Genomic DNA, 18,268 nt, shown 5'->3' with positions numbered 1-18,268 from the left:
TGGCCAGATTTCCTACAGAATGCCTGTATTCTTTGGGGAGGGGGTTGTTTTGTTTTGTTTTGTACAGTGTGGAAGTCTGGGACATTGAGGTGTAAAGTTGTTTACATTTGAACAGTAGTATTCTTGCCTCTCAGCTGTCCAACATTTGGTAAATCACACTTTTACTGTGATATAAACAGGACCTTTCACCTTTCTCATATGCAACGGAAACCTTCCATTCAGTTCATTTCTACTCAGTGATTATGTGCATCATGCTTTTTGCGATGCATGTCATCAAAAATTAGCTAAATGAAGCAACGGCCCATGTCAGAATGTGCTGAAAACGTGTCACAATTTCAGCTAAATGGGGATCACTCAGGCAAGTGTTTCCTTTACCTGGAGCAGTCCATGGGGAGAAATGTTCCAGGACAGAGTGCTACACGTGTAAGACTTCTTATCATTGTGAACTGTACAACTGTGCATAACTGGATGTGTATACTGTACCGTATATGTGTATATAAATATATACTTAGATTTGTTTACAGTTACCCAGCTGGTTTTGTTTAAGGTGGAGTAAATGTAATCACACATCACACCCACTACAAGCATAAATGGGAATGCATACCATGCTTAACAAAACCAAACCAAACAAACAAACAAAACCAAAACAAAATCCTGTGAAGTCATCCTTTCTATGCTTCAGTGGAAATGAAGATATTTTTTAAAAAAATGACAGAAATAGTAAGGCCAGAATGTTTAGGGAGGGGTCAAGATTGGAGCAACCCGTGCAAAAGAACAGCTTGTGGATACGACACACCGGTGTACCTCCACAGGGTGGCACCACAGTCATCAACTGTGAGAGACAGCCAGACTACATAACTCATAGTACCATTAACAATGTGAGAGTTTGGATTTCTTGTACAAAATTATAGGCTGTATGAATCATATCACTTTAACATCATAATATTTGTATTTCTGTATTGTGGTATAATTTCTATCACAGTATCATATCACTTAGCTAGTGAAGATCAGCCAGGATACTGTATAGTACCATTTTAAAGAATGTCTTTGTGGGTGTGGGTGTGTGTGTGTGTGTGTGTGTGTGTGTGTGTGTGTGCGCTCTACAAGAAAAGATGGTTCCATAAGACACACCCGCCTTGGAAAGAATGTAAGTAGTACAGGAAACTGCAATAACATTCCAGAAAAGAAGAGTTCCTGGAATTTCTGGAAAGTCAAGGATTTTCTAGAAGTTTGAAATTTATAATGCAGCACTTATCAGATTTGCAGCTTTGTGCTTTGTAAGAACAGTTTGCAAAAACTGTACGTACCTATTTAAATATTTAAGTCTTTTAAAAGTGCCAATCCAGACTGATCCACACTGTTCACTTAGAGTCCTTGAGCGGGTTTTTGGGGCTATCGCACAGATTAACAATAATCTCGACCAAACTTCAAAACTCTAGTCTGATTTGGATAGCTTCATGAGAATACCCTGATGCATGGTGCATCTGAAAACATGATGTTATACAAGAGTAGGAACTCACGTTATCTGAAATGGTAAAAACAAACTCGTCTGATGGTGTACTACATTATTTACCACGAGGTAAAAAAGACTGCTCTCTCAGTGGAAGGAAAAAACAGAAAAATAATATTAGAAGAAAAGTCAATATACAGGCAGAGATCCCCCCCGCCCCCCCAAGTATAAATTTTTAAAACTTAAATACTAAAAATATGAACGAATCAAAACAGCCGCATCATCCTTAAATATGAAGGCTCCGTAAGAAAAACTAGAAAAGAAGAAACCAAATGTGTGCTGTACACCAGGATACAGAGAACATGATTCCAGTATTCAGTCACAAAATATCAAATTACATGTGATGGGGAAACAACAAATAACTATTTTGTGAACTAAAAGTTAATAAATGGTTGCATCCTAAGCATCACACGAAACAAAAAAAAAAATCACTAGTAACTATAATTTGATACGATTTTAACCAACAGACGAGCTAATTTCTAAAAATTTGGTTATTATGCCATACCAGCCAGACTTAAATAGCATTTTTCATCATGTCAGATCAGAAGATCAAACATCTCATGTTTCTCCATGGCGCATCATGCACTGAAAAACTTTGATTTGATTTTTTCTTTCAAAGTATGGCGTTATGACTTGGTTAAGGCATTAATAGTCCACATTGTACATTATCTACTATATGGAATTCAACATTTCTTCAGGAGCTGAGAGCTATCTTGTTCAATCTAATTAGCCATCTACTCAGGAATTCACACTCAGAGAACACAGTTTCCATAAAACATTTGGTCCACTTCTCCACACTCTCTTCCTCGGACAGCTGCCCTTTTTAAACGGGAGTGGATGAGACTCGAGCTGGAATGTCTGATGGCTGCCACGGTCAAATAAGTAAGAAGCAGGGGGGAGAAAGTTAAAAGTGAAAAGGCAAGTTCTGTCTGTGTTTTTCCAGGGATGAGGTGAGGACGCGCACCTCTCGCACACGCTCGCGCAGGGAGGGAGAGGGAAAATGAGGACGGCTGGAAAAGGGGCCACGCGTTTTGCGCTCAGAGCTGGAAGAATCTCGGTCCGTCTTCCTCTCTGCCTCTTCCTCCGTTTCCCACCTGACACGGGCGTGGAGGGCCACGGAATGAAGAGGAGAAAGACAAAAGGGGAACCTTCATGGAACTTGCCTACCTCGATTTGCTCACTCGGTCGCCAGTCAACGTGAGGTTCCGATTGGGATTAGGTGTGAGGTCGGACGAGGACAGGTCAGAGGTCGAGGGGTGGCGCCGTTGGTTTAGATGTAAACTGGCTGCTCCTGGGCTGTCAACAAACGGTACATTGCAGCGGGCATCGTCTTCATATGAATCTGTTTAGAGAAAGACAGAAGGATGCTGTCATGGCAACAGCCCACGGTCCACAGCGTGCCCGAGAAAGCAGGGCACTCTGTTCCATAGCTTCGTTACGACCCTGATATCATGTGGAATATGGGGAGATAGCTGAGATGCAAAACCTTGCCTTAACTTGTCTTACCTCCCCGACTGCACTGGACAGGATGTGTACGATCTTCTCGTGGGGCGTGGCCACCACGCTCTGGCTGTTGATCTCGATGATGCGGTGGCCAACACGGACTCCGCCCCGTTCGGCGATCCCCCCGCGCATAAGGCTGCAAATCTTCCGGGAAGACGAGAGGATTTGAGAGGCCAAACGGAGTGATTTGTGGTATTTAAAAGATTTGTTGCATTTGCGGAATTTAGAAAAGATCACCTCATCTCACTCTTTGGGCCAAATTCGTAAAACATCGCCTGATTTAACATAATGTTAACAGCAAATAGTGCCATGGTAACACGTCTCCTCATTCATACATGTGTAATTCTGCCACGTTTTACTGTTTGCATAAAATATGGTGTATATTTTGTCCTCGTTTGCATATGACGTTTGTGATTCATAATAGAACACCACTATGCAAAAACTAATCCTGTACCAATGGCACTTTACCTGGTTGTTGCCTCAATGAACTTTTCTGTAACTCATTAACTAATTTTCACTAATTGACAAATTTATTTAAAATCCACATTTTTGGTGTGTAAATGATGGCGAACTTTGCAACTGCAATAGCACAACACGAAGAGGAAATTGACGTGATTGATCAGGATCTTAGAATGCCAGGAACTATCGCCACAGCAATGCAAGTTTAGGTGTTGATTCCCGAAGATGCCACAGCCACCTGTGGCTGGGAGCCAGAGACAGTAAAACTGTCCTCATTGTCACTTACAGTGACACTGACCAATCATGGGTGTCTGTGATTGGGTCAATCACCCATTAATCAAATGCCAGTCAGTCACCCACCAATCATGGATATCTGTGAGCTCTTGCATTAGAAGGGGTTGCATAGTGCTATCTTCCAAGTGTTCCCCCTGATGCTGCACGAGCAGCAGCTTGAAAAGACGTTGTGATTGGCTGCATATGCCTTGGAAGAAGCATGTGACAGCCATTACCCTTCCTGGTTGGCAGGTATTGTGCGATGGGAGAATTACCTGATGGAACAGGCGCTATGACTAATATAGGGAGAAAAATGTGGGAATTCCAAATAAAAGAAGTCTTCAAGTGCAACCATACAGTTCCCATATTGATGAAAGTTCCAAAAGTGTTACATTTTTAAGCAGCCGGCAGTTTACAACATATCACTGGTCTCACGGCTGGGGTTAGTCAGTCATGTGCATCTTGGCATTGGTCTTTAATATGCATGGATCATTTACATATAAATTTTGATCGCCTTTCACGTTGGGCACAGGAGAATTTACCGCAGTTAAGTTGACACCGGTGTGCAAATGATCACCACGGGGACTTCATGAATGGTAATTAAATACAGTGTTTTTACGTTTTGCGTAGTGTAGTCTTATGAATCTGGCCCTTTTTTAGGTATTCTCATTCAGTAGATACCCACAATGCCATTCTGCACGCTGAAGCCCAGCTGGTATCTGAGGTCTGGTCGTCTGATGAGGACAGTGGTGACTGGTGGGCAGCGCACGATGTTCAGCTTGATCCTGGACTGGTTCTTCAGCCCCTTGGGAGCAAAGGACACATCCAGTGACGAGAACTGAGGCCACTGTGTCAAATCAATGCATCATTCTACTCTGTACTTGAGGGTTAGTATATAATGAGCTATCTCTAACTGGGAACAGTGAACTAACGCCTAAACATGCTGGTAATTGTGTATTGTGCGGTGGCAAGCCAGCGGCACACAACTCTGAACTTCTATCCCATACTTTGCATAACAAACCACAGCTATAACACCACCAACCTCTTTCAATCATTTGAAACAATGAATCGTAAGCTAAGTTATACCTTGATGATGCTCTGGCAGGTGGAGAGAGGCAGCCCCACCAGGCTGGTGCCGTTAATAGACATGATCTGGTCTCCAATGTTCAGTCTTCCGGATTTTTCTGCCGGCCCAGCATGCATCATGTTAGCGATGATAACTGTGGGCAGGATGGAGCCCCAGCCAGATTCTACAATGACCACTCCGAGGATCTCTCCCTTCTGCTTTTCTATGAAAACCTGTACAGCACACACACACACACACACACACACACGGAAACATACATGCACATACACACACAATCACAAATTGTACACTGAATACTGAATGATGTCAACAATGCATGTTGTCACCCCTCTAGCGTCTACACACTGTGCGTTGTTGTGCTTACGTCTTTGCAGTTCTCGGACTTGGAAAAGTGGACAAGGTCGTCGTTGTACATGTCCTGCGTGTTGAGGAGGTCACTGTACTCTTTCTGGCTCAGGTCTTCAGGGTTGATGCCGTTGGCACGCAGAAACTCCTGATAGGCCACACTGAACGCCTGGCCAATGGACTGTGCTATGAGCTGTGCCTGAGGGAAAGACAGGAAAAAAGGACTGTAAACATACCATCCAGCAAAGTCCAGAAAAGTGACAGTAAATATACCGTCCAGCAAAGTCCAGAAAAGTGACTGTAAATATACAGTCCAGCAAAGCCCAGAAAAGTGACAGTAAATATACCGTCCAGCAAAGTCCAGAAAAGTGACAGTAAATATACAGTCCAGCAAAGTCCAGAAAAGTGACTGTAAATATACCGTCCAGCAAAGTCCAGAAAAGTGACTGTAAATATACCATCCAGCAAAGTCCATGAGAGAAGTTGGTGGCCAGTACAAATAGGACCATCAGATAAATGCTGTTACCATCGAATATGTGATTTGGTTTATAACTACAGTTATCAAACCACACAGTCATTCTAATGGAAGTCATTCTAATGACAAAATCAAAATCAATTTCTTCATGTCTGAAAATAATGTCTTTAAGGGCGTATTCGTGCTTGGACCATTTTAGCCTTTCAAGTGGTCTCAGACTGGTGAGTCATGGTTATGCATATGTGAACATGTCAAATAAACTCAGACCCACCCCCAAAACTAACCAGTCTTGGATCACCTCCCAAGCTGGTACGGATTGGTTGTGGCTCATACTGTGGTCCGCTTGACTTGTGTGTTTTTATTTACTGTGAATGTCGAGGTTTGTCATACACTTGCCATTGATGGCCATCACTTGTTCATTGTTGAAAACAAACTGGAGAAAAATGACTGCATGGATTGTGTGATTCTCCAGTAGAATATGTCACCTCTGTGCTGGTCTTGTTTTTAAACCATTTTGGTATTTTATATCAGTTCTGTTTTGTTACTTTTCTGCATTTAAAAAATACCGGCACTGAATCGTGAACGCACCAACCATAATGCAGTGTAACAGATTTCTGAAGGACCTGTGCTGTGAACAGCAAGTGGTCTGAGTGCTCATAAGTGTGAAAGAGGACCAGAAGGAGAACAGAGTTCTCATTAAAGCTCACTTTCAATGTGAACATAAACACTGCGGTCAGTTGCAGCTGGTTCTCTTTCATTTTAACATCATTCTAAAAAAAACTTTGTGAAAACAACCTATCACAAGCTAAAAATACTGCTCAGCTGACGAAACCAGCCATGTTTATGTAATGAATAACGGCTCTTTCTCTGCAGCACTTCAGACGATAGATCGGGACAGACCGGATCAATCCCACTCAGAAGGGAGCATATCAGAGCCATCTGGACAAATGTTATTCGAGGTCAATTCCAGTCAGACGAGTGTCCTGTGGTTAATGTGATTGTGCGATTGGAGAGGCAAATAGATCTTACTTTAAATAACTTTAAATGACGTAATGCCGCACAACATCCTTACAGTAAGGTTCAAATTGGTCATTTTCATCACAATTAAGCAAAAAGTCCCAAATAAGCCTAACTGAGATATAATGTGCATATAGAGGGCATGGTGATAAACTGTGGTGTAGTCAATAGAGCGCCATGCTGACAGTTCATTACAAACGTACATCTTCAGACTCGAACACATGACAGATCATCTTGTACTGCCGCTTCTCATCCTGAGCTGGGTCAGAGGCCTCCAGGTTCTCCTGCGAGTCGGAGCGAAGCATCCGCCTCCGGGCCATCAGTACCACGATGTTCCCGATGTCGGCGATGTAGGAGATGGTCCTCAAAGGGTGGTCCATCATGGTCTCCTGGAGAACAGAAGGGGGGGGGGGGGGAATCAGCGGTGCCGCAGCTGAGAGCTACACTAGAGGCAGGGATTGAAGGGGGATGCGCGCGCGCGTGTGTGTGTGTGTGTGATAAAAATATATAAATATGACAAGAACCTAGCACCTGACAATATGAAAAAAATTAACTACTTGAAATTAAAATAGTTTTTTTCAGTCCTAACCAATTCCAGTGCTTTTACTTGTTGAATATACTACTTGAGAACGTGGCTAATGCATTTACTGTTATAATGATGTTCCTTCATATGAAGCTGCTCGTGTCAAAAAACCTTGTTTATTTCATATTATGTCTGCGCATTTGAATAAAATTTGCATTTAAGAAGCGTTTTGGTTTGTGTCAAGCAATTTACTTAAAAATTCATGACAAAAATAAAATGTTACAGAAACAACTATTCCACACACATTCTACAAATTTATTTATTTTTTTAATCAAACAGATTCAAATAAGTTTTAGCTAACCAACTTGAAAATAGAAGAATTAATGGCCTGCAGTAAATATTAGAAAAATTATTTAGGATTATTTACATTTTTAGGAGAAGACACTGTTCAGAAATCAGAAATAATTGAAAATATATTTTCTTTGCGTACATATTATTATCGCAAAATAACATTTTCAGAGACTGACTCATCTTCAGTGGCGTCTTCACCTACTGCCATGCACTGCCCTCCTTGTTATGGCTGAACAGGAAGAAAAGTGGTCATGTGGTAAAAATCGATCATAAGCCCGTAGGAAGGCCGTACCTGGGAGTCCGCGTTCAGCACTTTGATCCGCTGTGTGGAAATGAACAGATCCACCTCGGTCATGGGCTGAGCCTCGCCCTCCGTGGCCTGCTGACACACACAGGAGAGCACGGCACGCAAGTACCTCTCAGCGAAGGCCCGCGCGAGTTAGTCTCGGGTTAGTTCAACACCGGCTGTGCGGCAAGGCAGGAAGAGAGCGGTGTTAGCGGGGAGAGGGGGTTAGTGCGGCCCAGCGGCGTGCCGATGGAGCGCTCCAAGTCGGTTTCGTTAAGGGGATCCGTGGTCGGCTTTGGGAAGACGCTGGCTTCCTTTCAGCCCCGGGCTCAGTTGGATCAGATAGGGTGTGTAGAAAGATCTCCTTCAGTGGTGTCTTTGATGCTTTTGGCAGTCGTTTCACGGCCGTCTTGCGGCGCAAGCTGGCTTGAGTGAATGTGGTGGTGAATTTTGTCTTGTGGTGGTTTAAATGGTCCGAGTGAGAGAGAGACAGAGGAACTGAGAGGTTTGACAAAGCCATCCACTGGTTGATGATCAGATGAGCAGAAAGCCAATTCGTAAAGCAGGCAGGAGTACCAGAGACACAACCTCAACAAAACACTCACAAACACAGCACATCACCACTGAAAGACTCTAGAAAGAAAATAATGCAGTAGGAATCTGTATTTTCTGCATCCAGCGTCCTCTGTCTTAAACAAATCTAGTATTTTTCCATTGGTGTTTATGGAAAGACCGGATTTACATCCGATATGAAAGGGAGACGGGATGATGAGCAGACTTGGCAGACAAACACCTGGTGCGAAGTTTAATGACTTGTTGCTGGATTCAGAAAAACAGCAGGTGAGAGAAAGAAAGGCAGGAGCTACGAACACACGAGTGTCAACAGAAGACAAGAAAGAAAAGAGGAAGAGGTTTTTAAAAAAAAGCAAAACACCAAACCAATGAGGATGTACTGCACCTTCTTCCTGTTTTTGGCTAATTTCTGGGCCGTCTGCTTAGCATGGAACAAACAGAGACAGGAGACATGGTTAGAGCAGTGCGGGGCCTGATGGACTCACCCCCACCCGCACCCCCACCCCACCCACCCACCCACCCCAGTGGGTGCTAGAGCTGGAGCTACGTTAGGCCTCCTGGCACAGACAAGCATCGACACCTGACTTATGGCTCACAGTCCTCAACAGATATGCAGGTGGACATCGTTCTGACACTGATAACAGTTTATTTAGGTCGCTCAGTCAAGTTTAAATTCAGCACTGGCCTGACTAGAGACATCCATCATATGCGCTCTCTGAGTCGATCCGTGGCACAAGCAGTTTATTTTCCTTTCCCCCCACCAGGGGGCCTACTTGCCTTTGTTTTAAGCGTGCAGCAGGCGTTATATTACCAAGCGTGGTGCAAAATAAGACCGAGGCCGCACGCAGTGTCGAGAATTAGAACGAGCGCTAATTTGTACTCGCCAGAGGCGCAAGAATAGATCAGACGGAGCGTCGGGGGTGAGATTTGCGTCACGGCAGCCTCCGTGTGACCGGCTGCGTCGAGGATGCTCTCCCAGGGTTCTAGAGCTCGTGCTTTCTTGAAGATGACACCAGACCATTGTGCTGCGCACGAGCCGCGGCAGGATGGCTCGGCGCGTGTGAATTATTGATGGCTGGGTGTTCGGGCGATGCCAGAGGGTAGGAGGAGGGTTTCTGACAAGGCAGGAGACACAGACTGACAGCACCACTGCAGCAGAGTATTCGCCATGCCGAGAACCCCACTGCTGTGTGATCAAACGTAGCGAGACACAACGCGACTTTCACTTTTAATCAAACGCAAAAAAACAAACAAACAAAAAAACCCTGAATCCATAAACGGGATTTTCGATGCTAATGACATGGCCAGAAACGATGCTTGAAGTGTTAAACACATGAACAACATATGAACGATGAATACCCGACCCACTTATAACTAGAACTTTCCTGGGGTCTCCTTGGGTGGGAAAGAGATCAGTACTTCAGTGGTAGTACGCAGAGAAGGTCCATCTCCCAGCCTCTGGGTGGCGCTCACGGAGCCGAAAGCTGTCTGTTATTTATCACCCGTATGACTTGTTAGCTACATTCTCAAAACTCATTACCCTACGTATAGTTGGCCTATTTTTTCAGTTTGCCAGTTAGGGTTTTATTAATGTAACTAGATATTCTGATTGTCAAGTCCACCATCAGGTCAAAGGCTTAATTAGGGCTGATGACATGTGTCTGTGTCTGTTCAGGCCTAGGAACGGTCGCTATGGAAAATGTCTGTGCTGTGGACTTCAGTGATGTTTTGTTTGTTTGCGGGTGTGGATTTTTATTATTTTTTTAAACTGTTATTTGAACACTTCTGTCGCTGTGGCGCCAGAATCGGCCAACAAGGCGCAGCAGGTACTGACAACGGCTTCTTTTGTTGCAACACTCCCGGGTGCCCCTGAGCCGACAGAAACGGTAGAGGCTGGCAGCTGATCAGTCATCCTGACAGCCCTTCATAACTAAATGCGCTTCATTACCGCAATCCACTACAGCAGCAGCACACGGCGAGGCGACACCAAGCGGTGCCGGCCTCTACGCGTTTTTTGAAGGTGATTAAAATCAAACAAACAAAGAAACAAACAAAAACCGCAGAAATGCAGCTGCCTGGAGGGATTGGCTGTCGCGTGCTGCAGGAGGAGGAAGTGGGTTGAGGCAGCAAATGCGTGCAGACGTAGACGCGCGGTGGAAACTCACCACCAGCCTGCCGAGGTGTGGCGGCCATACAAGTTAACAAGTTAGAATACGAGTTATACAAAGACTGCCAAGAAAAAGAAATAGTAACATTATACTAAAATGAGGACCTAATGTAAGGAGTCTGTACACATTTCATTTTTATAACAACTTGTTTATGTTTAAAAACATAACTTGTTTGTCTGTCATATATATTCATGAATGCGTATAAAGACAAAAACAGGCAGTGTTATCACAGCATCTATTAATAAATGTCTATATAAGATTTACAAGTAAGAATAAGTGTTATGAATAAGTATTATTAATGAAGTCATTAAGCATGGCCCTTTATTTACCAAGGTTCCACATCTCAAATATGTTTCTTGAATTAGGCCAGAGGACAAGAGCACTTTGAAATTAATGTTCTTTCTAAAAAGCAGAATGTAAATAGTGCAGCATATTCCCAAGATATGCTGACTTAAGGTTTTTCATTAGCATTCGCCGTTTCTGTCTGGACAACACGTTCGTCGCACACCTCCGATGCTGTTTACTCGCCGCGTTTTGAAATGCTATCCACATCCTCGTGCACATTTACAACGAACGGGACCGATATACACATGCGGCTATCCTTGATCGCCTCTCTCTCTCTCTCTCTCTCTCTCTCTCTCTCTCCACCCTCAATACCTCGCGCGGGGGTTCCCGCGAACCTGTCTGCTTATCCTGAGCACTGCTGTGGTGTTTTGCAGAGAAAGAGGAGTAAAGGGCTGAGGTTCACACTCCAGACAGGGGAGAGCCACCCCCCCTCCCCCATGGCCCTGCAGGGGGGTACCAGGGGCTCTGGGCGCTCACCTTGATTCTGCTCACGGCCTCCTGGGCCTGCATCATGCGCACGTTCTTGGAGGGCGTCTTGTCCGACAGCAGCTGCGTGGAACCCAGGTAGTTTGCGGCGAAGATGATGCCGTCGATGAGGTCCTCTGGGTCACAAGGACCTGGGACTGTGAGAGAAGACAAGCAGGGTCCAGAACTTAGGCAAATGGGTATCAGAACCGCCCACATTGACTGAAAATGTGACGCAGGTGTAGTACCAAACATGGTGGAAAATGATTCGTTGAGAGAGTTTAGAAATGGTTTATCAAAGTACATGATTGGTCAAAACTCACCTTCCACATATGTCGGGAATGAGGCTATGCTTCTCCTTGACTGCCATTGTTAAGAACAGTAAAACAGTCATAACTAAACACCATCATACAGAAAATGTGATATAAAGATAACAACTGATGGAATGTCATCAGCACCTCCTCAACCACACATCTAGACACCCACTCCACCCCTCGGCGGGGGTCACGTCCCAGACGTTTGTGGGGGCTTCATACCTCTTTGTTGGCGGGTGATGGCTCGAGGTTGTCGTCCAGCAAAGGGTGACTGCTGGAAGACTCCGCCCCCTGTGGAGAGGTGGTGTCTGAACCTGGGCACTGGAGGAAAAAAGACGAGACATTCAGAATACGGGGAAATGGTAGTTCAGTGATTAAGGTAATCGTAATAGTAATCAGAAGGTTGCCAGTTCAAGCCCCACTGCTGTCAAGGTTCCACTGTTGGGCCCCTGAGCGAGGCTCTTAACCCTCAAATTGCTCAAAGCGTATTCAGTTATGATTGTAAATCTCTTTGGATAAAAGCGCCAGGTAAATGTAGCCAGATCTATAGATCCCCATTACATTATTAGAAGGGCAAATGTACCGTCAAAGTACCACCTGTTTGGCATTCAATATCGAAGACGGAATAGAAAATAGTAACAAGAAACAGCGCGGGGTCGGCAGAGATGAGTAACAGCACCAGCCGCCAGACTCGGGTCTCACGGCCGGTACTTTCTGACTCACGTTGGTATGGGAAATTCCACACAGTGGCTAAAAAAACAACTGGCTTGCACCCATTGACAAGAGAATGGTTGAACAATCAGAGATAACATTACCACAGATCATCTCCATCTGGAGAGCCCTGGTTGTGATATTACGGTGCCATTTAAATGCTAAACAAAATACATCACATGGTTGTATAGTTATAGTTAAGTACAAAGAAGAACGTTTCTATTGCTTTTTGGGCAATTCTTGTTGCAACATATGTCATCAATTTGTCTTGAAACTAATATTCAGAACCATTATTGAAGAAAGGACGAACACTGTTAACATGATTTAGAAGCAGGCTCCTCTAATCATAACGAACTTTGCTTCTAACCTCATCTTCATGGCTTTGGTCATCCTGGCCCATCCAGAAGTTTTCCATATCGGAGGAAGAGCCCAAGCGGGTGAAAACCGGAGCAAAAAAGTCAGACTTAAAAGAAGTCAGCAAGAGCTCGTTGCGACTAATCCAGGTGACTGTTGCTCTCCTGTGACCCTGACACAGATCAGGACTCAACACAGTGTGAGATGAAAGAGCATGCGTTTCCCATTACAGCCCAGCCCTGCACAGCTCTCAGGCTCTCTCTCTCACCCTGTTCAGCTCTACTGGAAAGGGTTATATTTCCCACCTACATCACGGCAAGCTACCCAGTGCTGCTTTACTAACAGGAGATATGGTTCAGTGTTTGTTGGACCAAAGACCAGCGGTAGGAAGGGACGGTCGTTAAAAGTTCCTGCAGGCCAACTTGAGCTATGTTGGAGTATTTTTTACAAGCAAGCAAGGGTCACCTGTATCATGCCTGCTCTATAAAACACAAAACATAGCATAAACAAGCATAACTTTAACCCAGGTTTAACAGAGATGGGAACCTGTGGAAGAAAGCTATTTTTTCCATTCTCCAGTGTTGTGAGTCTCTAAAATATTTACGCGCAACCTCAATCTTTGTCCCTCACCAGTGCTAAATAAATGATACGGCATTTGAGAGAGCATGGCAGCGACCAGCAGTGATCGAAATTCAGAGGAACATTGAGGGGACTCGCAGACATGCAGGAGGGCCTCGGGAATCCCTCAAGACTTTTTGGAATGGTGAAACTATGGCAAGCAGCCTCTCAAGCGCGAGAGCCCGTGTGTGATTGGCGACGTGAAATACGTCTCTGGGGTCTCCTGAAAAGTGCACTAAAAAAGGGTCTCCCCTGAGCCAGCAGAGCCTGACGCTGGCCAATAAGGCTCAGGCAAACACCAGGAATTAGCATGGCCAAAGGAACAGAGGTGGTCAACAATGGCCGTGTCGTGTAGAGGAGCTCACCGAGACAGCGTGTCTGGGTCCCTGGAATAAGGTAATGGCAGCTGCACTAAATGCGTAATATAGCTGAAGCCTGTAAGATTCTGTGGAGGGTGTGGGAGGAGTTGGTCAGAGAAAAAAAACATATCAACTGTCCTGACTACCCAGAACGATATCCGATACTGTTCGAGTAGGACCGGCCTCGAGCGCAGCTGAATGACAGCTATTCATTAAATTAATAAAAAGCGTACTGCTTATATGAGCTTGTGTGTGAGAAAAGAGACACTTCAGGAGACCGAGAGACAGACAGAGAGGGAGAAGAACTGAGGTACAAGAACTATAGTACTGGAAGAGAACTTGGCAATTAGAACGCTTGACTCCCCCCCACCTCTCTCTCTCTCTGTCTCTCCCTCTCTCTCTCCCTCTCGTCAGACAAGCCCCGTCACGGCCGAGGTGAAAGAGGTCCTGTATTTGCATGTGCCGGTTATGCTCGCCATCGCAGAATACAGATGAGCCCTGCGCACCCCCGCGGTGTGAAGCCCATCCACAGCGCCGTGCGCACGAATGGCCTTCCGCAGGCAGGCGATTGGCCAGGGCAGCATCAGTCGCACTCTGAGGACGGGAGGCTGACAAGACAACGCGGGCCTAGGGGCCGAAACAAGACTGGACACACTGCAAGCTGTCCTCCTTTTTCAGCAAATGAGGAAGAAATGTGGTGCAGTCTATAAGTAACAGGACAGCGAGACTTTTTTTTTGTAGTTTCGGTTTTGTACGCACATCGGAAACCATGAAACCATGACTATGAAGTTAATGTGCAGAATGTCGGTTTTAATTTGAGGGTTTTTTTTAGCCCTTTTTATAGATACAAATTCATATCCTTCCATTCAAAGGTACACAAGCAAATGTTCTTGTTAACAGTAATTTTAACACAGAAACAAAACTGTCATATTTGGTACTTATTTGGTGACCCTTTGCGATCGATGTCTGCAAGGTGAATGTGAATCAGATATCACCAAACATTACATGTCTTCTTAGGAGCAGTCCGGAACAATCCCTCACTTACTCCAGTAGTGCGTTTTAGCTCCCTGACCTTTGGCCATTTGGACGTATCTAAGATGTACACTTAATACAGCCTACTGATGTCACTGGCAACTGCATCATCTATAATGCTGCTGTCATCAATAAAGTCCCCAGAAGCTCTTTAATGTACTTTTTGGTGGACAGTCTTGAGTTTAACCTCACTGTTAATGTTTCAGTTCAAATTCAGGGTAGAGATTGCAATGGCAAACACACACACGCAAACGTCACACACACACACACACACACACACACACACACAAATACACATACGCAAGCACAAGTGTCAGTGTCCAGTTACAGAGTATTCTCTGGCCCTAGAAATATGCTATATTTGCAACACAGACTAAGCATTTAGGTATGTACCATTTTAAAATAGAAAAAACACCGAAGGTGCAATTCAAGCACAATTTATTTATTTTATATGTCATATTAGTAGAATACTGAAAAGGCTAGTCAATAACGGCATTGTTCAGTCAGTAAATGGGACCTTATCAAACGTTAACAATTAATGATGAAAACAAAACAAAAGCAAGATCAGAATTATGACCACGGTCGTTGACGGGTGTACTTACATCGCCCCCTAGTGACGGCTGCAGGGATGACTCCACAGTGGGGCTCAGGTCCTGCCTCATCACCCAGATGGGCTCTTTGGGCTCATCAGGTGTGTAGGGAGAACGCACCGTCCTGGTCTTCACCTCCTCGATGGCCTCCTTGATGTCCTTGATGGCCAGAGAGATGGCGTCCCTCTTCTGCTGGCTGCTCCTGGCGGAGGCGGTCTCCTCGGAAGGGCTATTCGCTGGGAGCTCCTCTACCTTCCCCACTTTGCTCGCCGGGTCTCGGGGCTCGCTCTCGTCGGCCGGGGCCCGGTCGCGGTGCTCTGCCTCGGGCCACTCGTCGTCTCCGTCCTCCCTGTCCAGCTCCAGGCTCTGGGAGCTCAGGCTCTCCTTCACCTCAGCCACGATCCGGTCAATGTCCTCCTCCTGCTCACAGCTGTCGGCCCGTGGGTACGGCGCGAACTCCGCCTCCTTCTCGGGGCTGTCCGACTCGCCGTCCGAGCGTTCGTCGTAGTGGTGCAGCCGCGAGCCCACGGCCTCCTGCTGCCGGTACGAGTCGCGCTCGAAGAGGCGGAAGCCGGCAGGCCTCTGCTGCGGCGTCTGACCCTCGGCCGGCACGCCGTGGGCGTCCGGGATCTCCTCGTACACGTGCTCCTGAATGGCGTAGTCGGAGTACGGTTCGGTGTAGGGCTCGTCCTCGGGCTGCAGCTGGCCCTCGTGGCCCGGCCGGCGGTACAAGGGCCGGGCGTAGACGTAGTTGGTGTAGCCGGGGTTGAGAGCCTCAGTGTCGCGCCTGCTTGGCCGCTCCGTGTTGGGCAGGGGGTCGCGGGGGAGGGGCGGGGGTTGGGGCGGGTACTGGGCGTGGTCGACCGGCTGCTGTTCCGACTCCGCGCTCTCTGTGTACTCCTCGGCCTCGGGCCTCAGCGGGAGTCCGTACGTGCCCTCGTCCTCGGGCTCTGCCTCCAGAGCCATGGCGGCGTCGCCCTCCGCCCGATCCGTGTGGTTGTGGAAGCCGCTCTCGGTGCTGGCCGAGCGGGCCAGCACGCTGCCGTCGCCTTCGTCCTCCTCGGGCTCCTCGGGCTCCCGGGGTGGCAGCTGTGGAGGCAGCTCCTCCCTCTGCTGCTCCGCCTCCCTCTGCTGCCGCTCCCTCTGCCTCTGCCTCTGCTGTTGAGCCCTCAGCCGCGCCTCCGTGTCACCCTGCCGCCGGTAGCGCGTCACCGCCGGGCGCGGTATGGGTTGCTGCTCTGTGTCGCCCGCCTCAGGAGTCCGGCGGGAGGCGCGTGGACGTCCGGCCCCTTCCGAGCCCTCGTGCCTGCGGTAGCGCTGCGTGTTGTCGCTGGCGTGCCCGTTGTGGTGGTTGCGGGAGCGGCCGGAGTTATCATGGCGTCTGCGGTAGTAAGGTGGCTGCTGGCTATCGGGGCCACGCCTGTCCAGGTCGGCCTCGGCCGTCTCGATCAGCTCCTGGCCCAGCGGTGCCTCTTGGTGGCTCATGGCTGTAACAGCACGGCGTCTACACACACGGCTTCATCACCCAAGCCTGGGCAGCGCTGCAAGGCCTGCAGGCACAGCAGAAAAGAATTCCATGTCGCCAACCATACCACCATTTTAACACCTCCATCATAAAAATGCTAAATTTACGTTTGTAGAATACACGGCGTGCACACTATCTGTAACTGTAAATATATAGACTAGTATATATCTGAACAACCACAAACACTGTGGTTCCTCTTCTTAAAGTCATAGTTTTTGGAATAGAAAGTGTTGGAGAAGAGGTTACTCCCCTGGCTAATGGACCGAACTTCATCAACCTGTCCTTTTGTGCTAGAGACAAGGTAGCCACATGAATCAGTTCATCTAATCTACTGTCATTCTGTCTGCCTGGTTTTGCAATACTTGATGCAAGCGAACATTAAATCCCATTTATGCTCTGCAGAGGACAGACAGCAGCTGAGATGGACACTATGTTGTGAACACAAAACCAGGCCTCCACTACGACCTAGTCAGCCTGGCACGACCCGGTCGACTTCAGAAATACAGCCACTCACAGCTCTTATCCCAAGCATGCAAACGTGCACGTCCCTAAAAATACTTACAAATCCAAGAAGAATTTTTAAAAACATGCAGAAAATAAGCTTGTAGAAACTTCTGAAAGCTGTTTGTGATCGAGCAAACATCGAGTCTTGGTCGCTATCTTCACTCAGCACACAGCCTGACAATGTTTAGACCACATGGACAACAAAGTGGAAGTGGAAGCTTCTAGTAGCCACATCCCCCATTCTAACTCACACTGCCAAGTGTATGAGTCACCGTAATAAATACACGACTCCTCAGCAGTGATCCAGCGCTCGTGCACCATCATGATGCGCCGTCACAGATTACGGTCATGTAAGCCACGTGTCACAATGTTGATACCCAACAACCACATAATCGTGAGCGAGCGTACAAAAGGAGTGAATCACAAAGCAGGCAGCAACAAGGCGATCAGCCATGGGAGGATTCGAACCCAAGCTGACAGCAGCGCTTTATGCAGCAGGATATCATTTAGTGTAACAGGGCGTGAGCTCGGCTGGACACCCTGCAGGCGACACCAGCTCCTATTAAATCACATGTACAAAAGCAAACCGCCCAACATGTGTGAACATACGCGTGCACACACACCCCCCTCCCCACTTACACACAAATACACACATGCACGAAGAGCTCCAGTTGCCACGGTGATAATGCTCCCTCCGGTGAGCTGCTAGCGACCAGTGCGTTCATACTCTGTGGAAAAATGTGGAAGCAGGACTGCGGAAACCCGTCCTAGCAACCGCCTCACTCGTCCTGTACTCCCTAGAGACGGCTCGGTCCTGTGAACCCCGCGCAGAGGAAATGAAGGTACAGTGTAAGGTGTGTGTGGGCGAGTCAGAGCAACTA

At 46.8% G+C, this 18,268-nt stretch overlaps 1 protein-coding gene across 6 annotated transcripts in view; it reads right to left on the bottom strand.

Annotated features, from left to right (window-relative positions):
- Positions 1-1,794: 1,794 nt before the first annotated feature.
- apba1a (amyloid beta (A4) precursor protein-binding, family A, member 1a) overlaps positions 1,795-18,268 on the bottom strand; it is a 33,030-nt gene continuing 16,556 nt past the window's right edge. For 5 of the 6 annotated variants that reach the window (XM_035529530.1, XM_035529531.1, XM_035529532.1 and 2 more), the window contains 12 exons: positions 15,371-16,908; positions 11,917-12,015; positions 11,704-11,743; positions 11,393-11,538; positions 8,788-8,820; positions 7,836-7,922; positions 6,873-7,058; positions 5,197-5,376; positions 4,832-5,044; positions 4,431-4,550; positions 3,017-3,157; positions 1,795-2,852 (listed from right to left, as the gene is read on the bottom strand). In XM_035529530.1, the coding sequence (XP_035385423.1) occupies positions 2,781-2,852; positions 3,017-3,157; positions 4,431-4,550; positions 4,832-5,044; positions 5,197-5,376; positions 6,873-7,058; positions 7,836-7,922; positions 8,788-8,820; positions 11,393-11,538; positions 11,704-11,743; positions 11,917-12,015; positions 15,371-16,843 (2,790 nt within the window). In that variant the 5' untranslated portion in view covers positions 16,844-16,908 and the 3' untranslated portion in view covers positions 1,795-2,780. Of the gene's footprint in view, positions 2,853-3,016; positions 3,158-4,430; positions 4,551-4,831; positions 5,045-5,196; positions 5,377-6,872; positions 7,059-7,835; positions 7,923-8,787; positions 8,821-11,392; positions 11,539-11,703; positions 11,744-11,916; positions 12,016-15,370; positions 16,909-17,445; positions 17,576-18,268 lie in introns of those variants that run through there. The other variant, XM_035529529.1, reaches the window with a different exon arrangement.

This window comes from Electrophorus electricus, chromosome 9, assembly GCF_013358815.1.
Source record: "Electrophorus electricus isolate fEleEle1 chromosome 9, fEleEle1.pri, whole genome shotgun sequence".
NCBI classification, from domain to species: Eukaryota; Metazoa; Chordata; class Actinopteri; order Gymnotiformes; family Gymnotidae; genus Electrophorus; species Electrophorus electricus.
This window is presented reverse-complemented; position numbering and strand designations above follow the sequence as displayed.